This window comes from Palaemon carinicauda, chromosome 1, assembly GCF_036898095.1.
Source record: "Palaemon carinicauda isolate YSFRI2023 chromosome 1, ASM3689809v2, whole genome shotgun sequence".
Lineage (NCBI taxonomy): Eukaryota > Metazoa > Arthropoda > Malacostraca > Decapoda > Palaemonidae > Palaemon > Palaemon carinicauda.
In genome coordinates this window covers 117,775,640-117,794,583 of record NC_090725.1, presented here as the reverse complement: position 1 = coordinate 117,794,583, position 18,944 = coordinate 117,775,640, and the positions used below count along the sequence as shown (strand labels likewise).

Genomic DNA, 18,944 nt, shown 5'->3' with positions numbered 1-18,944 from the left:
CAAAGCAAAGGGAAAAACTATTGTGTTGGGGGCTATAAAAGTGGCCAACCTTTTACCAAAGCCGCCTAATTGTGTGTTAATACACCCTGCTGTCTTCATTTCCTTCACTGCCAGGGGTTGCGCTCTGGTGTGATCTAGAAGGATCGTTTCTTTAGAGATAGTGTCATCTATTAACGGAACACCTTCAGCTAACCTAACATAACAAAAGGGGTAGGCCTCTATATCTGGATAAAACTCCAGATCAGCAACCGTTCTAGAGCCTAGCCCCTCTCCGATATGAAGAATACCCTCTGAAAGCACTGCATGACCCGCGTACCTCCATGGGTTTTGCTGCGTGCAAGAGGGAAGCTGAGAATGTAAAACCTTAGCCTTAGAAGGATCCTCTTGAGGTTTCAAAGCCTGAATCTCCTCCCGTAAGGCTTTAAAAATCCTTCTTTGATATTCTTGGGTCCCTTCCATAAAAGCCTCCATGTTTGCTAACTGGGACCTGTTCTCCAAATTACTTGTTAATTTAGGAAGTGGTGGTTCCCCCAGCTCGACCGGGGATGGAGGAGGGACAGAAACAGGAGGTGGAGGAGGGACAGAAACAGGAGGTGTACCTGAAACAGAAGACGTAGTCGTAACTGTTGATACAGAAGCCCCCGTAGTGAAGGCAGTTGAAACAATTGAACCAACCGAGTCTCTCGCAGAAGACACACTAACCCCATCCAATTCGGGCAGGTAAGAATCATCCACATGAGAGAGGGGTTCATCAGAATCTACCGCAGACAGGAGAGCTGATTCTCTACCCGGAGATAAAGAGGAAACCGTGGATATATTGTCCAAGTCAAGGCTCAAAGAACCTAAAGTTTCATCTACGTGGAGCTGGACTAAAGGAATAGGTCTAGGTGGGGTGTAACCCAATACCGAGTCCGGGGCTGCCTTGGGAAAAAGAATATCCTTCCACTCTACAGAAGGAAGGTAAGGAGCTTTTGGTTCAGCATTCTTTTTAAAGCCCCTGACCCAGGAACGAAGAGATCTCTGGAAAAACACTCGGTCGTCGTCAGAGAAATCCTCCGATATCCATCAAGAATTATGTAAGTTCTTACACACACTGCAATCCTGAGGATCCCAATAAGAGATTGGACCCTTCATTCTCCGGCATTTAGCATGTGTCCTGCAGGTATCATGACCACAGGGATACCTCACGGTCCTGGCACAGATCTGAACTCGACAGTGCATCTCCTTCGAAGACCCCGTCTGTAAAGAGGAGAAAACAACCATGAGTACTTTTATCTCTTTGACTCACCATGCTGAAAAGAATGGGTTAATAGCATTCAAATAAATCAGTCAAAATTAGGAAATTACTTCCAAAAATGTGGGCCTTATGAATTGGTGATCAGAAAGAGAAAAAGGGGTCACAATATCCAGACCTCTTCAATGCCGTTAGATTGGAACCTAAAGCCAACTAAAATTGTCCCCTTTTATCATTTGTATATTGTTCAGTTAAAATAGGGAACAAGGATGCTCATCAAAATCAATTGCCTACTCTCTCCGCAGAGAAAGGGCTAATAGGAAGCTAACGGAGTCACCTACCATACAAAACATATCGACGCATCGATAATTAGAGCAACCAAAGGTAAAAATAGAAAGCTATTCTATTAAGCCATAATCTTGCAAGGGGAATCCTAATAGAATCCCACATGAAAGAAAATGGATGCACAATCCAATCCACGTCCTTAAAGGATCTGAATAAAGTGATAGAAGTAAATAACCAAGTGTAATGGTTAACTGAAGTCTAGCCAAGAAGAATCTTTCGGAAAAGAGAACTCCGTAACTGACTAACATAAAGATACCTCGCAAGTCATAGAAGTAAGGTCTCTATGTCGATCTGAGTCTTGTACTCAACAGATAATAGAGCAACCCCCTATTAGAAGGTAGTTTTTAAGAAATAAAACAAATGCCATCATATAATAATACCCTTGCCGTCCGTAACGGCACAGATAGTTAACGGCATTGTCGACTCCCAAGGCTATTCCTAAACAACAATACCCAATACCGGCGAGAACTGCCGCCAGTAACGACAGTGTTGGTAAAGACGGAAGCAAATGAAACGACGATAATTTGTACCAAATCATCATGTCGTAATAAAAGGAGTGTGGCAGTATAGGCCACATCGGTAATATAGCAACGTATCACTATAATAAGCCCCGGAAAGGGAATACCGTAAGTACCAGCATTGCCAACAGTCTGACAACTCTCTTTATAAAGGAGAATGCTGCCGGGTTAATTGGCCAGAACCCCGGAGGGCTAGGCCTCAACACACCATTGCAAACCACACCATAATATAAGTTCGATATCAGTAACGGGGAAACCCACCACGAAGAGGTGAAAAACAACAAAATAATTACTCTATCAAAATTCTTAGAGGCTAGGATACGGTATCACACAACTGTCAGCGCACCAACAGGAAAAAAGGCTCACCCTTCGTAAAGGGGAACACTAAAGGCATACAGTAAGCCTCTAACCAAATGCTAAAATATGTCCCCGAAGGGAGCTAAAATGTTATTTTCATTAGTAAAATAAATTTTTGAATATACTTACCCGATAATCATGTAGCTGTCAACTCCGTTGCCCGACAGAATTCTACGGGAGGGATACGCCAGCTATCACTATACTAGAAGGGGGTGTACTCACAAGCGCCACCTGTGGCCAGGTACTACAGTACTTGTTGTTGACGCCACCTCACTTTTTCCTCGGTCCACTGGTTCTCTATGGGGAGGAAGGGTGGGTCAATTAAATCATGATTATCGGGTAAGTATATTCAAAAATTTATTTTACTAATGAAAATAACATTTTTCAATATTAAACTTACCCGATAATCATGTAGCTGATTCACACCCAGGGGGGTGGGTGAAAAACCAGTGTACAAGACTAAAGGATAGCTAAGTATCCCGTATTTCATATAATCAGTTATCCACAATAACAATGAAATAATAAGTACCTGGTAAGGAAGTCGACTTGAACCGTTACTCTGCCTTTAATAAGATCGTCTTCCTTACTGAGCGCAGCGTTCCTCTTGGAAGGCTGAATCAACTCAAAGGTGCTAAAGTATACAGGGCTGCAACCCATACTAAAGGACCTCATCACAACCTTTAACCTCGGCGCTTCTCAAGAAAGAATTGACCACCCGCCAAATCAACAAGGATGTGGAAGGCTTCTTAGCCGACCGTACAACCCATAAAAAGTATTCAAGAGAAAGGTTAAAAGGTTATGGGATTATGGGAATGTAGTGGCTGAGCCCTCGCCTACTACTGCATTCGTTGCTACGAATGGTCCCAGGGTGTAGCAGTACTCGTAAAGAGACTGGACATCTTTGAGATAGAATGATGCGAACACTGACTTGCTTCTCCAATAGGTTGCATCCATAACACTCTGCAGAGAATGGCTCTGTTTGAAGGCCACTGAAGTAGCCACAGCTCCCACTTCATGTGTCCTTACCTTCAGCAAAGCAAGGTCTTCTTCCTTCAGATGAGAATGTGTTTCTCTAATCAGAAGCCTGAATAGTAAGAAACTGAGTTCTTAGAACTTGGAAAAGAAGGTTTCTTGATAACACACTATAAGGCTTCTGATTGTCCTCGTAAAGGTTAAGACCTTTTTAGATAGTACCTAAGAGCTCTAACTGGGCACAGTACTCTCTCCAGTTCATTCCCCACCAAGTTGGACAGGCTTGGGATCTCGAACGACTTAGGCTAAGGACGTGAAGGAAGCTCGTTTAGCAAAAACCGAGCTGCAAGGAACATGTAGCCGTTTCAGATGTGAAAACAATGATCCTGCTGAAGGCGTGGATCTCACTTACTCTTTTAGCTGTTGTCAAGCACACGAGGAAAAGAGTTTTTAATGTGAGGTCCTAAAAAGAGGCTGATTGGAGAGGTTCAAATCTTGATGACATAAGGAACCTTAGGACCACGTCTAGATTCCAGCCTGGAGTGGACAACCGACGTTCCTTTGAGGTCTCAAAAGACCTAGGGAGGTCCTGTAGATCTTTGTTGGTGGAAAGATCCAAGCCTCTGTAGCGGAAAACCGCTGCCAACATACTTCTGTAACCCTTGATCGTAGGAGCTGAAAGGGATCTTACTTTCCTTAGATATAACAGGAAGTCAGCAATCTGGGTTACAGTGGTACTGGTTGAGGAAACTGCATTGGTCTTGTACCAGCTACGGAAGACTTCCCCTTGAGACTGATAGATTCTGAAAGTGGATGTTCTCCTTGCTTTGGCAATCGCTCTGGCTGCCTCCTTCGAAAAGCCCCTAGCTCTTGAGAGTCTTTCGAAAGTCTGAAGGCAGTCAGACGAAGAGCGTGGGGGATTGGGTGTACCTTCTTTACGTGAGGTAGACGTAGAAGGTTCACTCCTAGAGGAAGAGTCCTGGGAATGTCGACCAGCCATTGCAGTACCTCTAAGAACCATTCTCTCGCGGGCCAGAGCGGCGCCAACCAACGTCAGCCGTGTCCCTTTGCGAGAGGAGAACTTCTGAAGTACCCTGTTGACAATCTTTAACGGCGGGAATGCATACAGGTCGAGATGGAACCAATCCAGCAGAAAAGCATCCACGTGAACTGCTGCTGGGTCTGGAATCGGAGAACAATACAACAGGAGTCTCTAGGTTATCGAGGTAGCGAACAGATCTATGGTTGGCTGACCCCATAGGGCCCAAAGTCTGCTGCAAACATTCTTGAGAAGGGTCCACTCTGTGGGGATGACCTGACCCTTCCGGCTGAGGTGATCTGCCATGACATTCATACCGCCCTGAATGAACCTCGTTACCAGCGTGAGCTTTCGATCTTTAGACCAGATGAGGAGGTCCCTTGCGATCTAGAACAACTTCACGAAAGAGTCCCTCCCTGCTTGAAGATGTAAGCCAGGGCTGTGGTGTTGTCAGAGTCCACCTCCACCACTTTGTTAAGCTGGAGGGACTTGAAGTTTATCAAGGCCAGAAGAACCGCCAACAACTCCTGCAATTGATGTGAAGTGTCCTTTGCTCCTGATTCCATGTTCTCGATCATTCCTGTCCGTCCAAAGTCGCACCCCAGCCCGTGTCTGATGTGTCCGAGAGGAGACGGCGGTCGGGTTTCTGAACAGCCAAAGGTAGACTTCCTTGAGAAGAAAGCTGTTCTTACACCACCAAGAGAAGACCTCCTCTCTTCGGAAACAGGAACTGAGACCGTCTCTAGCGTCATGTCCTTTATCCAGTGAGCAGCTAGATGATACTGAAGGGGGGGAGGTGGATTCTCCCTAACACGATGAACAGGGCCAGCGATGAAAGTGTCCCTGTTAGACTCATCCACTACCTGACTGAGCATCGGTTCCTTCTCAGCATGCTCTGGATGCATTCTAGGGCTTGGAAGATCCTTGGGGCCGACGGAAAAGCCTGAAAAGCTCGACTCTGAAGATCCATACCCAGGGAGACAATGGTCTGGGATGGGATGTGTTGAGACTCCTCAAAATTGACCAGGAGGCCCAGTTCCTTGGTCAGATCCATAGTCCATCTGAGAATCTCCAGACAGCGACGACTTGTGGGAGCTCTTAAAAGCCAGTCGTCTGACGGAGCCGGACACAAGATCATGGTACTGCTGCACAGTCTGTGAACTGTCAACCATGGGGAAGCGAGGAAGTACAGTGACAACCCGAAGCTGTCTAGACTGTCTGGGTCGTACAGACAACTCCTTATCGGGTTGCTGAGGTTGCCGCACTGCGTCACAACAAGTCACATCTGCTGGTTGTTGAACGTCTTCCCAGTGACACACTGACTCCGTAAACAAAAAATCCTTTAACAAGGACTAAGCTTGGACTGCATGTCTTGCAACACAGCTCAAGGTCTATGGGAGCAGGTGTGGTAACAGACGGGGTTAGTGACTGAAGTGGAACCATTACCTTCCCTGGAAGCATGTTATGCTTAAATAAAAGTCCATAGGAGGCTACGCAGCTAAAGGCTCCTCTCCAAATGACAGAGTCCTCAAGGGAATATCAGAAGGAGGGAGAAAAGCACTTTCTCATCTACAGGGACCATATCCGAGAAAAGTTAAGTTCTCTCAGTGAGGGTTTCAATGGTGCAAAAGCAGCAGACTAGAAGGCAACGTTATGAAACTGCTTGACAGTCTAGTGAGTTGGCAACAACCAAAGATGTATGACTGAGAAGCATGCGGTAAGGTATGCAGAGCATGTTGTATGCAGAGCATGCTGTATGCAGAGCATGCTGTATGTAGAGCATGTTGTATGCAGAGCATGCTGAATGCAGAGCATGCTGTATGCAGAGCATGTTGTATGCAGAGCATGCTGAATGCAGAGCATGCTGAATGCAGAGCATGCTGTATGCAGAGCATGTTGTATGCAGAGCATGCTGTATGCAGAGCATGCTGTATGTAGAGCATGTTGTATGCAGAGCATGCTGAATGCAGAGTATGCTGTATGCAGAGCATGTTGTATGCAGAGCATGCTGTATGCAGAGCATGCTGTATGCAGAGCATGCTGTATGCAGAGCATGCTGTATGTAGAGCATGCTGTAAGGTAAGCAGAGCGTGTTGCATGGCGTTTAACATTTCTCAGAAATTCCATGACCAGTGCTAGAGTGCTTCATGCATGCTTGCATGGGGTTTTAATATCAACATAATATTTACCTTACATTCATAACTCATGATTCATTTTTGTTTTGAAGATATTTTTGCCATATTTTGCGATATTGTTAAAAATATATTGCAAGGAATACATATATATTTTTATATAAGTAAGACAAATAACCTCCATATCATAATGTTTGTGTAGGCATACATGTATATGATTACAAATGCAAGTTATGAAAGTAATGAGGTGTTATTATTGTCATTTGTAATTTCTCAAGTTGAGGAGAAAGTGGCAGATGCATGCGTTGAGGTGGCTGACTCATAGCATGAGTGACTGAACTCAAGGGTTGCGCTTGCTGAGTGGTTGGCGGAAGCGGAGTAGCAAGCGGAGAGCGATGAGGTAGAGGCTGCGCAGAACGTAGTAAATGTCTCGCGAGTTGAGGCTCCTGAGGCGCAAGGCTAAGGTGTTGTGGAGCTTGCCTAGAGGAGGGTTGAGCTCGCTGCAGCGAGAGCTGAGGAGACTGACTCATGGATGGGAGAGGTTGTTGTACCTCAACCGAGTGTTGCATCAATGGTGGAGCAGCAAGTGGAAGCGGAGGAAGAGAGGTATAAGCCTCCTGATCCCATTGCTGAGGTTGCCTTAAGGAAGGCGGAGGGAGCTGTACACCACTGGGAACAGTAAACTCAGAACGTGGCTCAACATCGTACGCCTGGCAGGCGGTACTGCGGTCAGGCGGAGCGAGCGCAGGCGGAGCGAGTGCAGGCGGAGGCGGAGGCGCAACCTTCTCAGCCCGACACTCACGCATCAATACTGAAAGTTGTGACTGCATGGACTGCAGTAGAGCCAACTTGGGGTCGGCAGACACTAAGGTCTGCTGAGGCAAAGCCTTAACAGCAGAGATCTGTTGCGGCAGAACCTTACTCCTCTTGGGCGGAGTGCAGTCGACAGATGACTGCGGCGAGTCAGAGCTGAGCCAATGACTGCAGCCCGGTTGAGCACTCGCGGACTGGACTCTGCGTTAGAGTGGTCTAGAGACCTGAGTCCAGCGTTTCTTCCCTGACAATTGATCAGCGGACGAGTAAAAGACGGGCTCAATCGTCTGCAGGTGGGAGTGACGGTCTCTGGAAGACACGCCCGCAACCACCGAGGATACTTCTGTGCGCCGATCAAGGCCTGCCGAACCCTTTTGCCCTTCGACATTGCTTCTCCCCTGGGCTTGGGAGCTTGCAAGAGGTCCCGGACTGGGAGGACGACTGACACGCACAGAAGTACCCTCACGCACAACACTGACACTTTGCGCTAATCACTTATCACTTTTGATTTTCTGTTTGCACTTATTTCACTGAACTCGAAACTTTAAGTGGTTTGTACCTGAAACACGCAATTCTATCCTTTCTCAAAAGTTAGTAATTGAGAAAACAGAATTACAATGTAACAGAAAAATCTAATGAAAGATAAATAATTCAGTGGCTGGAAAGAGACTAAACACTAGATCAAATAAACTACGTTTAAATTCTCTCACCGCATAAAGCTTGAGAACAAGAAAAAACTCTAGAAACGTTTACCTTCTTCCCCTAAAGAGACTAGGGAGGAGTAAAAACGATAACAACGTTACTCGCTTGAACGAAACGTTTATCCTCCTCTTTCTCCCTCCGTCTCTATCTCTCTCTCTCTCTCTCTCTCTCTCTCTCTCTCTCTCTCTCTCTACTTAGAACCTGAGAGAAGAGCCCAATCATATATATCGTTAAAACATATTATTGTTAAAGGAAAATATTTCCCAAAATGAAAAGTTCCTTTGTAGAATTAAAACCATTAAGAAAGAATGAACAAAACGCTAGACACGGTTACTCTTACTGCAACGTGACACCGTGAAAATTCTCTCTCTATCGTAACGATAGAGCGCAAGTTGAACGTTCTGAAACGTCAACAACTGCAGAGACAAAACAAAACGTTAGTTCAACTTTGAAAACAGTACGAGACTATCAAAGAAATTCTTTCAAAAACATTAAAATAGCATAATATGTTAACAGGTAAAACCGAAATGACGGGCTCAATGTTAATTAACTTCGGTACAAGAAAAGACCGCCTACTATTAGGAAAGGTCGAATATAAACAAATATAAAAATTAATTTTAATAATTTTATAATAAAAGGAAGTTAATCGAAGAGGCCTATAAAAGGCGGAGAGATATAAAATAAATCTATAACTTTTGTTAAGCAAAATTAAGAAAGAGAGTCTATACTCTCTTAGACACCAACACTTCCGTCTAAGGGAAGGGTCGGCCATTAAAAGGTGAAAGAGAGTTCATACTCTCTTCGTCACCATAATTAATCAATTTAATTCCAAAAGCTAACTAAGCTAATATAGAAGTTTCCAGTATAGCGAATAGCTGCAAATTTAAGAGAAATACTTCACCAAACCGTGAACAATACTCCAAAATCATAAGCGTATCCAAGAACGTCTTGCCGGAAGCACGACAGAGGAAAAAGTGAGGTGGCGTCAACAACAAGTACTGTAGTACCTGGCCACAGGTGGCGCTTGTGAGTACACCCCCTTCTAGTATAGTGATAGCTGGCGTATCCCTCCCGTAGAATTCTGTCGGGCAACGGAGTTGACAGCTACATGATTATTGGGTAAGTATATTGAAAAACAAAAATTCGCATAAACAAAAACAAAGAGAGGTAGATACTCAACTTTGACGAAGAAGAGGAAGTCATAACACAAAACAAATCTTCAAAAAGTGAAAAAAAGCGCCCACAAAAATCAACCGCACTGTAGCCACCAGCTGCGTAAAAAGGAATGGTGAAGTGGGATCGTATAGGAGCACCGGAAGGTGATAGGATGTGTAATGGCTCCTTACTTATCCTACCCCTTAGTGGATTAGACTGGGTAAGGTCTGTTTGGGGTGTAGATATCTATGGTTATCTTAGAATACATCCCTGATTATACACGATATCTTCAGATAGTCGTTTCCGGGGGTTGGAACCCTGTGATACCTGACGGTAATTCTCTTGTAATATCAATCGCAGATATATTATACTGTAGAAAGTTGCCAGAAGGAACTTCCATCAGGACGACATGAATTGAGCCTAAAAAAGATATTTTGAATAAGTTAAGAAATTATATTAATGACACTCCTCGTTATTTGCATGTGTGCATTATCACAACACAGTAGTGTGGTCTTGAGATCAGCTGGTGACTACCAAAAGTAAAACAAAAGTAATAGTTGATTATTGAAATGCTCCCAAAATTGAAAAATAGAGCACATACATGCAATAATAAATCAAAATTAAACACAATTATGTCTAAAGAAATGTAACGACTTAATAATCAACTAAAATTAAATACTCTATGAAGCTTTAAAAATGAACTACCCACACACACAGAACGTATTTGTATGATAACTAATAATAATGGCTATAAATGAAATGTATGGAAACTATGATATCCTATAACATATTGTTGCTGATTTCATATTCATTATAATGATATTTTGAATAAGTCGAGAAATTATAGAAATGATATGCAGTGTAATTCATATGTACGCAGTCTCTCAATACAGTAGAGGGTCCTTGAGATCAGCTGATCACAAACAAAGGTAAACAAAATAAAGCAGTAATTGTTGATTGTTAAAATGATTCCAAAATTGAAAAATAAATACAAAAATTATTTAATAAAGCATATGATATCCTATGAACCAAGAAAATGAAATAATGATATACAGTAAGAAAATATTGATAAAATATCATTTAGATGATTAATATCATGACACGGCATAATAAATCTACGCAAATTTCCCATTTAAGTTCAAAATATGTCCAGATCGAGTTACAAATTGTCTCTCAGTCCCTATCTTGGTTGCAAGTCGACAACTACCTGTGTATAAAATCTGATTCATGATGAAACTCAACTTAAAATGCATTGTAAAAAAGGATCTCGTGTGTAACTTGAGGACCTATTAACAAACAAAGATTTGAGGGAAAAATCACTAAAGAAATTGAGAAATTAAAAATTTCAACTACATATAATATAATAATAATTTTGACAATTACAGTAATATGCTCAAATATAGAGAAAACTGAAGAACAAAATACTCTGACCACACAAGACTATCCACTAATTCACATATATTGCTGTTAAATATAATTTGAAAAACACCATCACAGATCACAAACCAGAATATAATTCCACTTATCATAGATGCATATCAACTATAAATAATCATAAAGAATCCATTCCTTCCTTTATTGATATATAAAATTCATTTCACAGTACTATTTCTCCTTGAAAGAAAAAGTTACCTTATCATGAGAATACTTTGACCCTGAATAAAATATGCTTTACAATTAATAATACTTTAAATGTAAAAATCATACGTAAAAGAGGGAAAATAATTACTCAAATGTCTCAAAATTAAACAGAATAAGATTCAATGAAAAATATTTATCTTCCTTTTGTAAGCTAAAGTTACTGAAGATTATTTAGCCCTAATGTCATAATCCCCATCTAAATTAGCCATTATCTATAACTGTAATGTAATAAACTCCTTCATTACTACCACAAGATACTTTCACAATGTCACTTGGCATATATTTCATGACATGGAAATATAAAGATAAACTGAGAATATGTTTTTTGAAGTTGAATACAGTAGCATCTTGGACTGAAACTCAAAAATCCACTTTAACTCACTGGATCATAATTAATGGCCTAATTCTAATATTCATAGCCTCACACTTGAAATCTGAATGTTCTATAAGTAACACAAACCTATAGTTTGATACCATCTGAACCAACATGTTAACCAAATAATGGAAAAGGTTACAGCAATTCTTTTATTCAATAATGAATACTGTTCAGCGGCCATTTTGGTTTGATGAAAGACAACCCAAAATCACTAGAAACTATTTAGAGCAGTATCAGTCTAAAAAATCTTCAATAAATTTGAGATATACCTTATGTACTCCTGTACTAAAAATACTGTACAGTATAGGGTAAAGCAAAGGCAACTCAATGAACCAAAAAAATAATTTGATGAGGTTCAGTATTCATTTTTTATATTTCATTATAGATTGTGAAGGTGAAAATTATGATGACTTACCCATGGCTGCTTCTTTAGTGAGGTTACCATGTACTTTGGAACACTCAATGATTAGATTCTTTAGCTCTGTCCTGCATGGGGGTTGTGGTGAAGCAGCTGCTTTTGTGAAGGCTAAAGTCTCCAAAGTAGCAGGACGGAGAGTTTCTGTTCTTCCATGCTTAAAAGCAGATGTGCTACAAGATTCATATGATGCAACAGTCTGGCCATGTTGAAGGTAATATGCAGTCTGGAAGAAAAACACTCCTATTTAAGCAATGAACTTAAATATTAAAGTGATATAAGAGTAGAAATAATATTACAAACTAGGCCAAAAAATAGTTTTAAAATCAATGATACTTATCAACTTTTTTCTTGTTACAGGTGACAAACTTAATAAACCAATTATTTCATTTTGTAAATATTGATGAAGAACAGGCTAAAGGACCTCAAAAAAAGGACTTCGAAACCGAGAGTATTAGTGCCTGGTAGGTGTAAGAGGATCCTCAGGTCTTGGGCTATGCCAAAAGTATTAGCAAAATAGATCCCTTTGGTCCCTCTCCCAGCTTCTATGATCATTCACACAAATACTTTCTAGTCAGAATGGGGAGGTAATTTGGAGCAAACGTTCGTGTTTAGGAAATTGTTCCCACAGTTCGCAACATTTCATGTGTTGGAACTGACGGCAGTCTTCCTGACACTGAAGAGGATTCGTCCAAGACTAAACCCATGTGAAGATCATAGACAACCACGTTGCAGTTGGTTGCCTAAGGAAAGGGTGATCATGCTCAAGACTCCTCAATGCAGTGACCCCCCATTTTGAAATTCCTCCAAGCGAGGAATGTGTTTCTCTCACTATTCCACCTGTTAGGTTTACTCAATGTAGTGGCGGACAGCATATCCAGGCAGAGAGTCCTCCACATCGAGTGGACTCTGGAAGAAAGTCTTTTCGGGAGGTCCTATATTTAGTAATGGATCTCCAGATAGACCTATTTGCTACAAAAGAAAATTAACAACCTCTCTACGTAGCTCTGAATGTGGCCTCCCAAGAAGTTACAAGAGATGCTTTGAACCTAAATTGGAACAGGCTTCGAATATCCTTCAGAATTTTCCAGGGACAGCTGTCCTAATACAGTAACACCACTTTGGACCCACAGCCCACGGTTACCATTACTTCTTCATCTGAGACCAAGACTATACGCACTGCAGTCTGCACAGCTGTATCAGAAAGTGGGAGGACGGACTACCTTAGCCTTATCCTTTTTAACTCGGAACCTTCATGCTTGGATTTTATCTCCTGCATTATTGAAAAAGAATCCTCAGCAAACAACTTGACAAGCTGCAAAATGAATCAGTGTGGAAGACGTGATTGGCTTTCCTACGGAATCTGCTGCCTTCCTCAGATTACCCTGGACTTCTTGGCTTCCTTTCTGGTCCACCTCTTTGAGGAGAGGATGCTCCAGCCATTGACTAGGTAATGTTAAATAAATCTGTTCTAACGGAGCCTATCAAACGTGCCTTCAGCGTGGATCTAAACTCTGACATGCTTCATAAGATCACCCAATCTTTTGTTTTGAGAAGATCATCACCACCCACTCAAAGGTCTCTTAATAGGATCCAGAAGGTTTTGGCTAAGATGGATAACCCCACAATTTCTCTTCAAGAATTGTTACAAAAAGGTATTTTTCTAGTGGCATTATCTTCTGTAGCTAGAGTTGGTGAATTGGTGACCTTTTACACTAGGTCCTCTTTGAAGTTTGACTCTGGGACTCTTTCTAGCCAAAAATGAGAAGCTTCTTTAGAGACGGGACCCACTCTAGATCTTGGCTTTAAAGTTAGGGAATAAAAACCTCTGTCTTGTGTCGGCTTTAAGAGTAGAGATTCATGTCAATAAAAGGTAATTTATTTCAAAATCCCCACACCAAAAAAAACCCTATCTACAGGGGCTATTCATATTTCAATGATATCCCTAATTACAAGTCGATTCTAAATCTATCCCTAAAACCCAAAATGTGAGGAAAATTGCTTCTTTACTAGTACTTTTTGCTAATATGCAATTTCAGGAAATCCAGAGTTTTATGGAATGGCCTGGGCATAGTGTCTATTAAACACTACCTAAAACAAATACAAGCAGTAATACATTCATGCATGGTACTTGGCCCATTCATAACCCATGCAGGGGCAGCCTGTGAGGAAGAACCAAGTCAGCCGTGTGCTTCAGATGAAGCTGAGTAATGGGAGGTCAGGCAGCCTGCAGTCTTTAATCATCTTGCAAGGTAAAAATCTTCTTACTCTGGGATAATGATCGACTGATTTGAGGTTTTCTGGCATCCTGACATTTTAGGTCATGGACGCCTTTATCGTTTATTGTAATTAAAGAGTAAAAGAATATTCAATTAACACCATAACAGCAAAGATGTCATTTCAAAAGCTAAATAGCTTTCAGAAGACCTGCTTCTGATATAAAGCTAAAAATACCACTAGCATGGTAGGACACATCATGTCCAAGAATCTTGGCAAGGATGAACCTGCAATCCTAACCTCGAGTCTCAAACAAATATCTATTTCTCTCGCTACTATAAGTGGGGCATTCAGTTAACAAATGCCTCACTGTCAAGGGTATCAAAGAGTCGTCAAAATATAGCTGGTATTGTCCGGTAAGCAGATATTCATGTGTCAACCGAGTGTGACCAATGCGGAGATGACAAAGTGTAGTCTCCCACTTTTGGGGCATCATATTATATTCCCAAGGGGATATAACATTCATTATTTCGCTTATCTTATTTCTAACTAAAGTACCCCAATGGTGTTGCCAATTATTGGAAATCAAATTCTTAATGTTGGGTAAACAATCATCACAAAGAATGGGATACCTTCTTAGTAGCAACTTGTTCAGCAACATGTTCCATAAAAAGAGACCTGGCCTCTAAGTCAGTCATATTCTTTTCAACTCCAATAAAATAATTACAAAAAGATACCTCTGGTAATTTCCATAGAGGCGTTGATGATACCTCCTTAAATGGAAGCACCTTACTACTAATTATATCAAAACTATATTAATTGTTTAACCTGAAAACCATAAGCTTATGGATATTTAGGGTGCAATTAAAAGTATGATGTGTGCTTTACAAGGCTTACAGTTTGATAGGCTAAAGAAATATGAAGTTTTTGCAACCTAAACCAATACCGAACAATATAAGACTTTCGGTAAAGGTCTAAAGGTAATTCTTCAGCATCAATAAGGAGACTCGGGATAGGCGGGCAAAGTTCTAAATGCTCCGGTGGACAATCTAATACCAGCATGATGTATTGAATCTAATATCTTTTAATCGGTTTGGGGTGGCTGAGGAGTATATTTCACACCCATTACTAATTTTTGAAAAAAAATCAGGGCCTTGTATAACTTTAAGATAGTATTGCGGTCTGTCCCCCTTGATGTATGGGACAATATTTTTAAAGATTCAGAGCCTCAAGACATTTAGCTTTTAATGCCTTTAAGTGAGGAACCCATGTATGCCTACAATCAAATATCAATCCTAAAAATTCAGCTTCAATTACACATGGGATTCGTTAACCTTTAATGTATATATTAGGGTCTGGATGTATTCCCCGAATACAACAGAAATGGACAGCAACAGTTTTGCTTGTCAAAAACTTAAACCCATTAATGGACTAATATGAATTAGTCCACTGAATAATTTTGTCAATTGAGAGTTGTAGTTTTCTCTCAACCATTGCCATTCTAGCTCCAGCAAATGATATGGAGAGATCATCAACAAATAGTGTTGAGAAAATATCTTGAGGAAGGACAGAAGATATCCCATTAATGGCTAGTGCATATAGGTCTGGGATGATGAGAATGTTGGTTGCAGACTGTTGGCTTGGATTGGACATGAGGCTACTGATTAACACTCAGGTACTTAGTCCATGGAGATAATACAGTATCTCCCCAAAAATAAGTTTTTCCTTCTTTAAAAATCCTTTTATGAATACTTCTCAATTTTTGTCACTCAAACATGAAATGATAAAGAATTTCAAAGCCTCCAGTCTGTGCATTAACATTATAAAAAAAAAAAAACACCCATATGAAAAAATCTTCACCTTTAAAAGTGACTTCCATACATACATTGATAAAATAATACAGTATATACAAAAAGTAAAAACACCAGAAAATTTCCATGTACAAGTTTTAAAGCATAAAATTCTAAATGATTAGGAGTTTGAAGCAGCATCCAGATCTTTGCCTTGAGTGTCTCAAACTATATACTGTACTGTATACAGTATAATTCTTAAAATAATGAGTGTAATTCTTAATTGCAAAGTGACAAATCTGAATTATCTACTAAATATTTGAGAAAATTTTATATATTTGCAAAATTTTTTTTTTTTCATTTTAGAATATAAATAACAGATCGTAATATAATTTTCATTTTAATATTGTGCTTCATCATCATCATCATCTCCTCTCACGCTTATTGTTGCAAAGGGCCTCAATATTATGCTTATATATTCATAATTAATTTGATATCAATAAGCACATTTTCAAGTTAAAAACACAATAAATATTACCTTATTGTACGTACTGTATGAACACAATGCTACTATGCATATCAAAAATATTAGCAATATATTTTTCTTTCATTTCGGTAAATGAATAACAGATGGTAACATATTTTTTTCCTTTTAATCTCATAATTATTTATTTACAATTAATTTTACAGCAATAAGTAAAATTTTAAGACAGAAAACACAATGAACAGAACAGTATTGTATGTACGAATGCACAATGCTACTACGCATATCAAACACATTAGCGATTCATTTTTCTTTCATTTTGGTAAATAAATAACAGATCGTAACATATATTCCTTTTAAAATAATTTTTATCTAAAATGAATTTTATATCAATAAGTATATACAGGTATTCAATGAGTAAAATTGTATAGTACAGTGAACCCTCGCTACTTCGCGGTTCGACCATCGCGGATTCACCACTTCGCGGGTTTTTTCCATAATCCATATATACAGTGAACCCTCGCTACTTCGCGGTTCGACCATCGCGGATTCACCACTTCGCGGATTTTTTCCATAACCCATATATATACAGTAATATATATATATATATATATATATATATATATGTATGCATGTATTTATGTATATATGTATGTATGTATATATGTAGGTATGTATATGTGTATACATATATATATATATATATATATATATATATATATATATATATATATATATATATACACATACACACACACACACATATATATATATATATATATATATATATATATATATATATATATATATATATAAAGTAGGAAGATGTGATGTAGTTCTAAGGGAAAAGTATGGGAAATATGTCTGGGTAATAAGCAAAGCTCTACCTCCAGTTTGTTTCTTCATTATGATCAGAGATATCAGAGATAAACGTAAACAAAACATTGGTTGCCATTTTTTATAGTGCTTTTTAGCGTGTTTAGGAAACGCATGATATAAAATCGCCTTTAATATTTGTGCCTGTTTTAGTTTAGGGTACTGTAGTACATGCATTAAGTGTTCTGTACATTAAAGGGTAGTTTGTTAACAGTACTACGTAAAAGGGAAGGTTTTAAAAGTCTGAATATACATGTTGAATAAATAGGTAAATATGGTGTCACTACTTCGCGGATTTTCACCTATCGCGGCCGCGTCTGGAACCTATCTACCGCGATAAACGAGGGTTCACTGTATATACATATCGCGGATTTTCCGGAAATTTCGAAAATACCGCGATATCTGAAGACCCTAAATACGATATTTCGTTACCTGTAATTCCATTAATACTGTAATTAGTAATATATGCTCTTACTGATTGTTCATTGCATTACATATGATATATAATTCAGCACAGAAAGAAAAAAAACACGAAAAGAGAATGTGATCATACGATAATTCAGTACTGTATACAGTAAGTAGTAAAATTAAATCGAACATGAAACGCTAATCAGATGCAGTCATACCATATTAGAATGGTGTAAGGCTGCTGATGGCTACTACTGTACTACAAATGTAATGGATGTGCTTCTTTTCCATGAATCTTTTGTATGTATACGTACGTAGTACTGCATCCAAAAATATTCTTTGTTGCAAAAATCACATTTCGAATAAGCGTACGAGAGAGAGAGAGAGATAGAGAGAGAGAGAGACACATCCTACAACAAAAGCATAAAATAGCATACGTAAAGCTATTATTATTTTTGTTATTATTATTATTGTTGTTGTTGTTAATAAAATTATTATTGTTATTATTATTATTATTATTACTGTATTATTATCATTATTTATTATTATTATTATTAATACTGTACGTACAGTATACGCGGGGTATCTTGTACTTTGAGTTGGTAACCTACGCATCATATAAGACGGGTTGTGATTGGTTCAAGCGCTGATAGATGACGAATCAGAACTCAAGTTTTGTTATCTAGCATGTGATTGGTGTTTTGCCCGCATCTCCAACCCGCAGCATCTAGGTTCTCGCGGCGGCCACTTTCTCTTACGCCGTATCGCTGAGTAGACGTTCTTAAGTTTGTGAACTTTAATCTGTGCTGTGTGCGACTGTTTTAAGTTGAACTTTTTGTTGAACTTTCTGTTAAATCCTACTGTACAATGGCTCCCAAGCGTTCTGCTTCTACTTAGGCTGGTAGTGAGCCTAAACGCCACCGAAGGATGATGACGATTGCTGAGAAGGTGACGCTTCTCGATATGTTGAAAGACGGTAGAAGTTACGCGGCCGCAGCGCGCCATTTTGGAATCAACGAATCCACTGTTTGCTATATCAAGAAGGACGAGGCGAACATTAGAAAGACGGCTGCAATCACCTTTAGCAGATCAGCGAAGCGAGTCGTTACCACGCGTAATAAAACGATCGTACGCATGGAAGGTGCTTTAGCTGTGTGGATTGCCGACTGCCGGAAGAACAACATAGCCTTGGATACGAACACCATCCGAACAAAGGCTTTGAGCTTGTATGAGAATTTTGCTGCAAAGGAACCTCAAGACGACGACGGCAACCATGCTGAAGATGATGATGCAGATGAACCTCAACCAGGGACATCCACTGATTCCCAGCCTTAGAAACAACGTTTTTCCAGCAGCAAAGGATGGTTCGCGAAGTTTCAGAAACGCTTTGCCCTGAAAAGCGTTTCCCTGCATGGCGAGGCTGCTTCGGCTGACACTGCCGCTGCTGAAACTTACGTGAACCAAACGTTC

At 39.9% G+C, this 18,944-nt stretch overlaps 1 protein-coding gene across 6 annotated transcripts in view; it reads right to left on the bottom strand.

The window, feature by feature from the left end:
• The window catches only part of CPT2 (Carnitine palmitoyltransferase 2), a 421,879-nt gene that overhangs the window by 64,496 nt on the left and 338,439 nt on the right, over positions 1-18,944 (bottom strand). For all 6 annotated transcript variants that reach the window (XM_068384285.1, XM_068384278.1, XM_068384301.1 and 3 more), the window contains exon 12: positions 11,700-11,925. In XM_068384285.1, the coding sequence (XP_068240386.1) occupies positions 11,700-11,925 (226 nt within the window). The remainder of the gene's footprint in view (positions 1-11,699; positions 11,926-18,944) is intronic.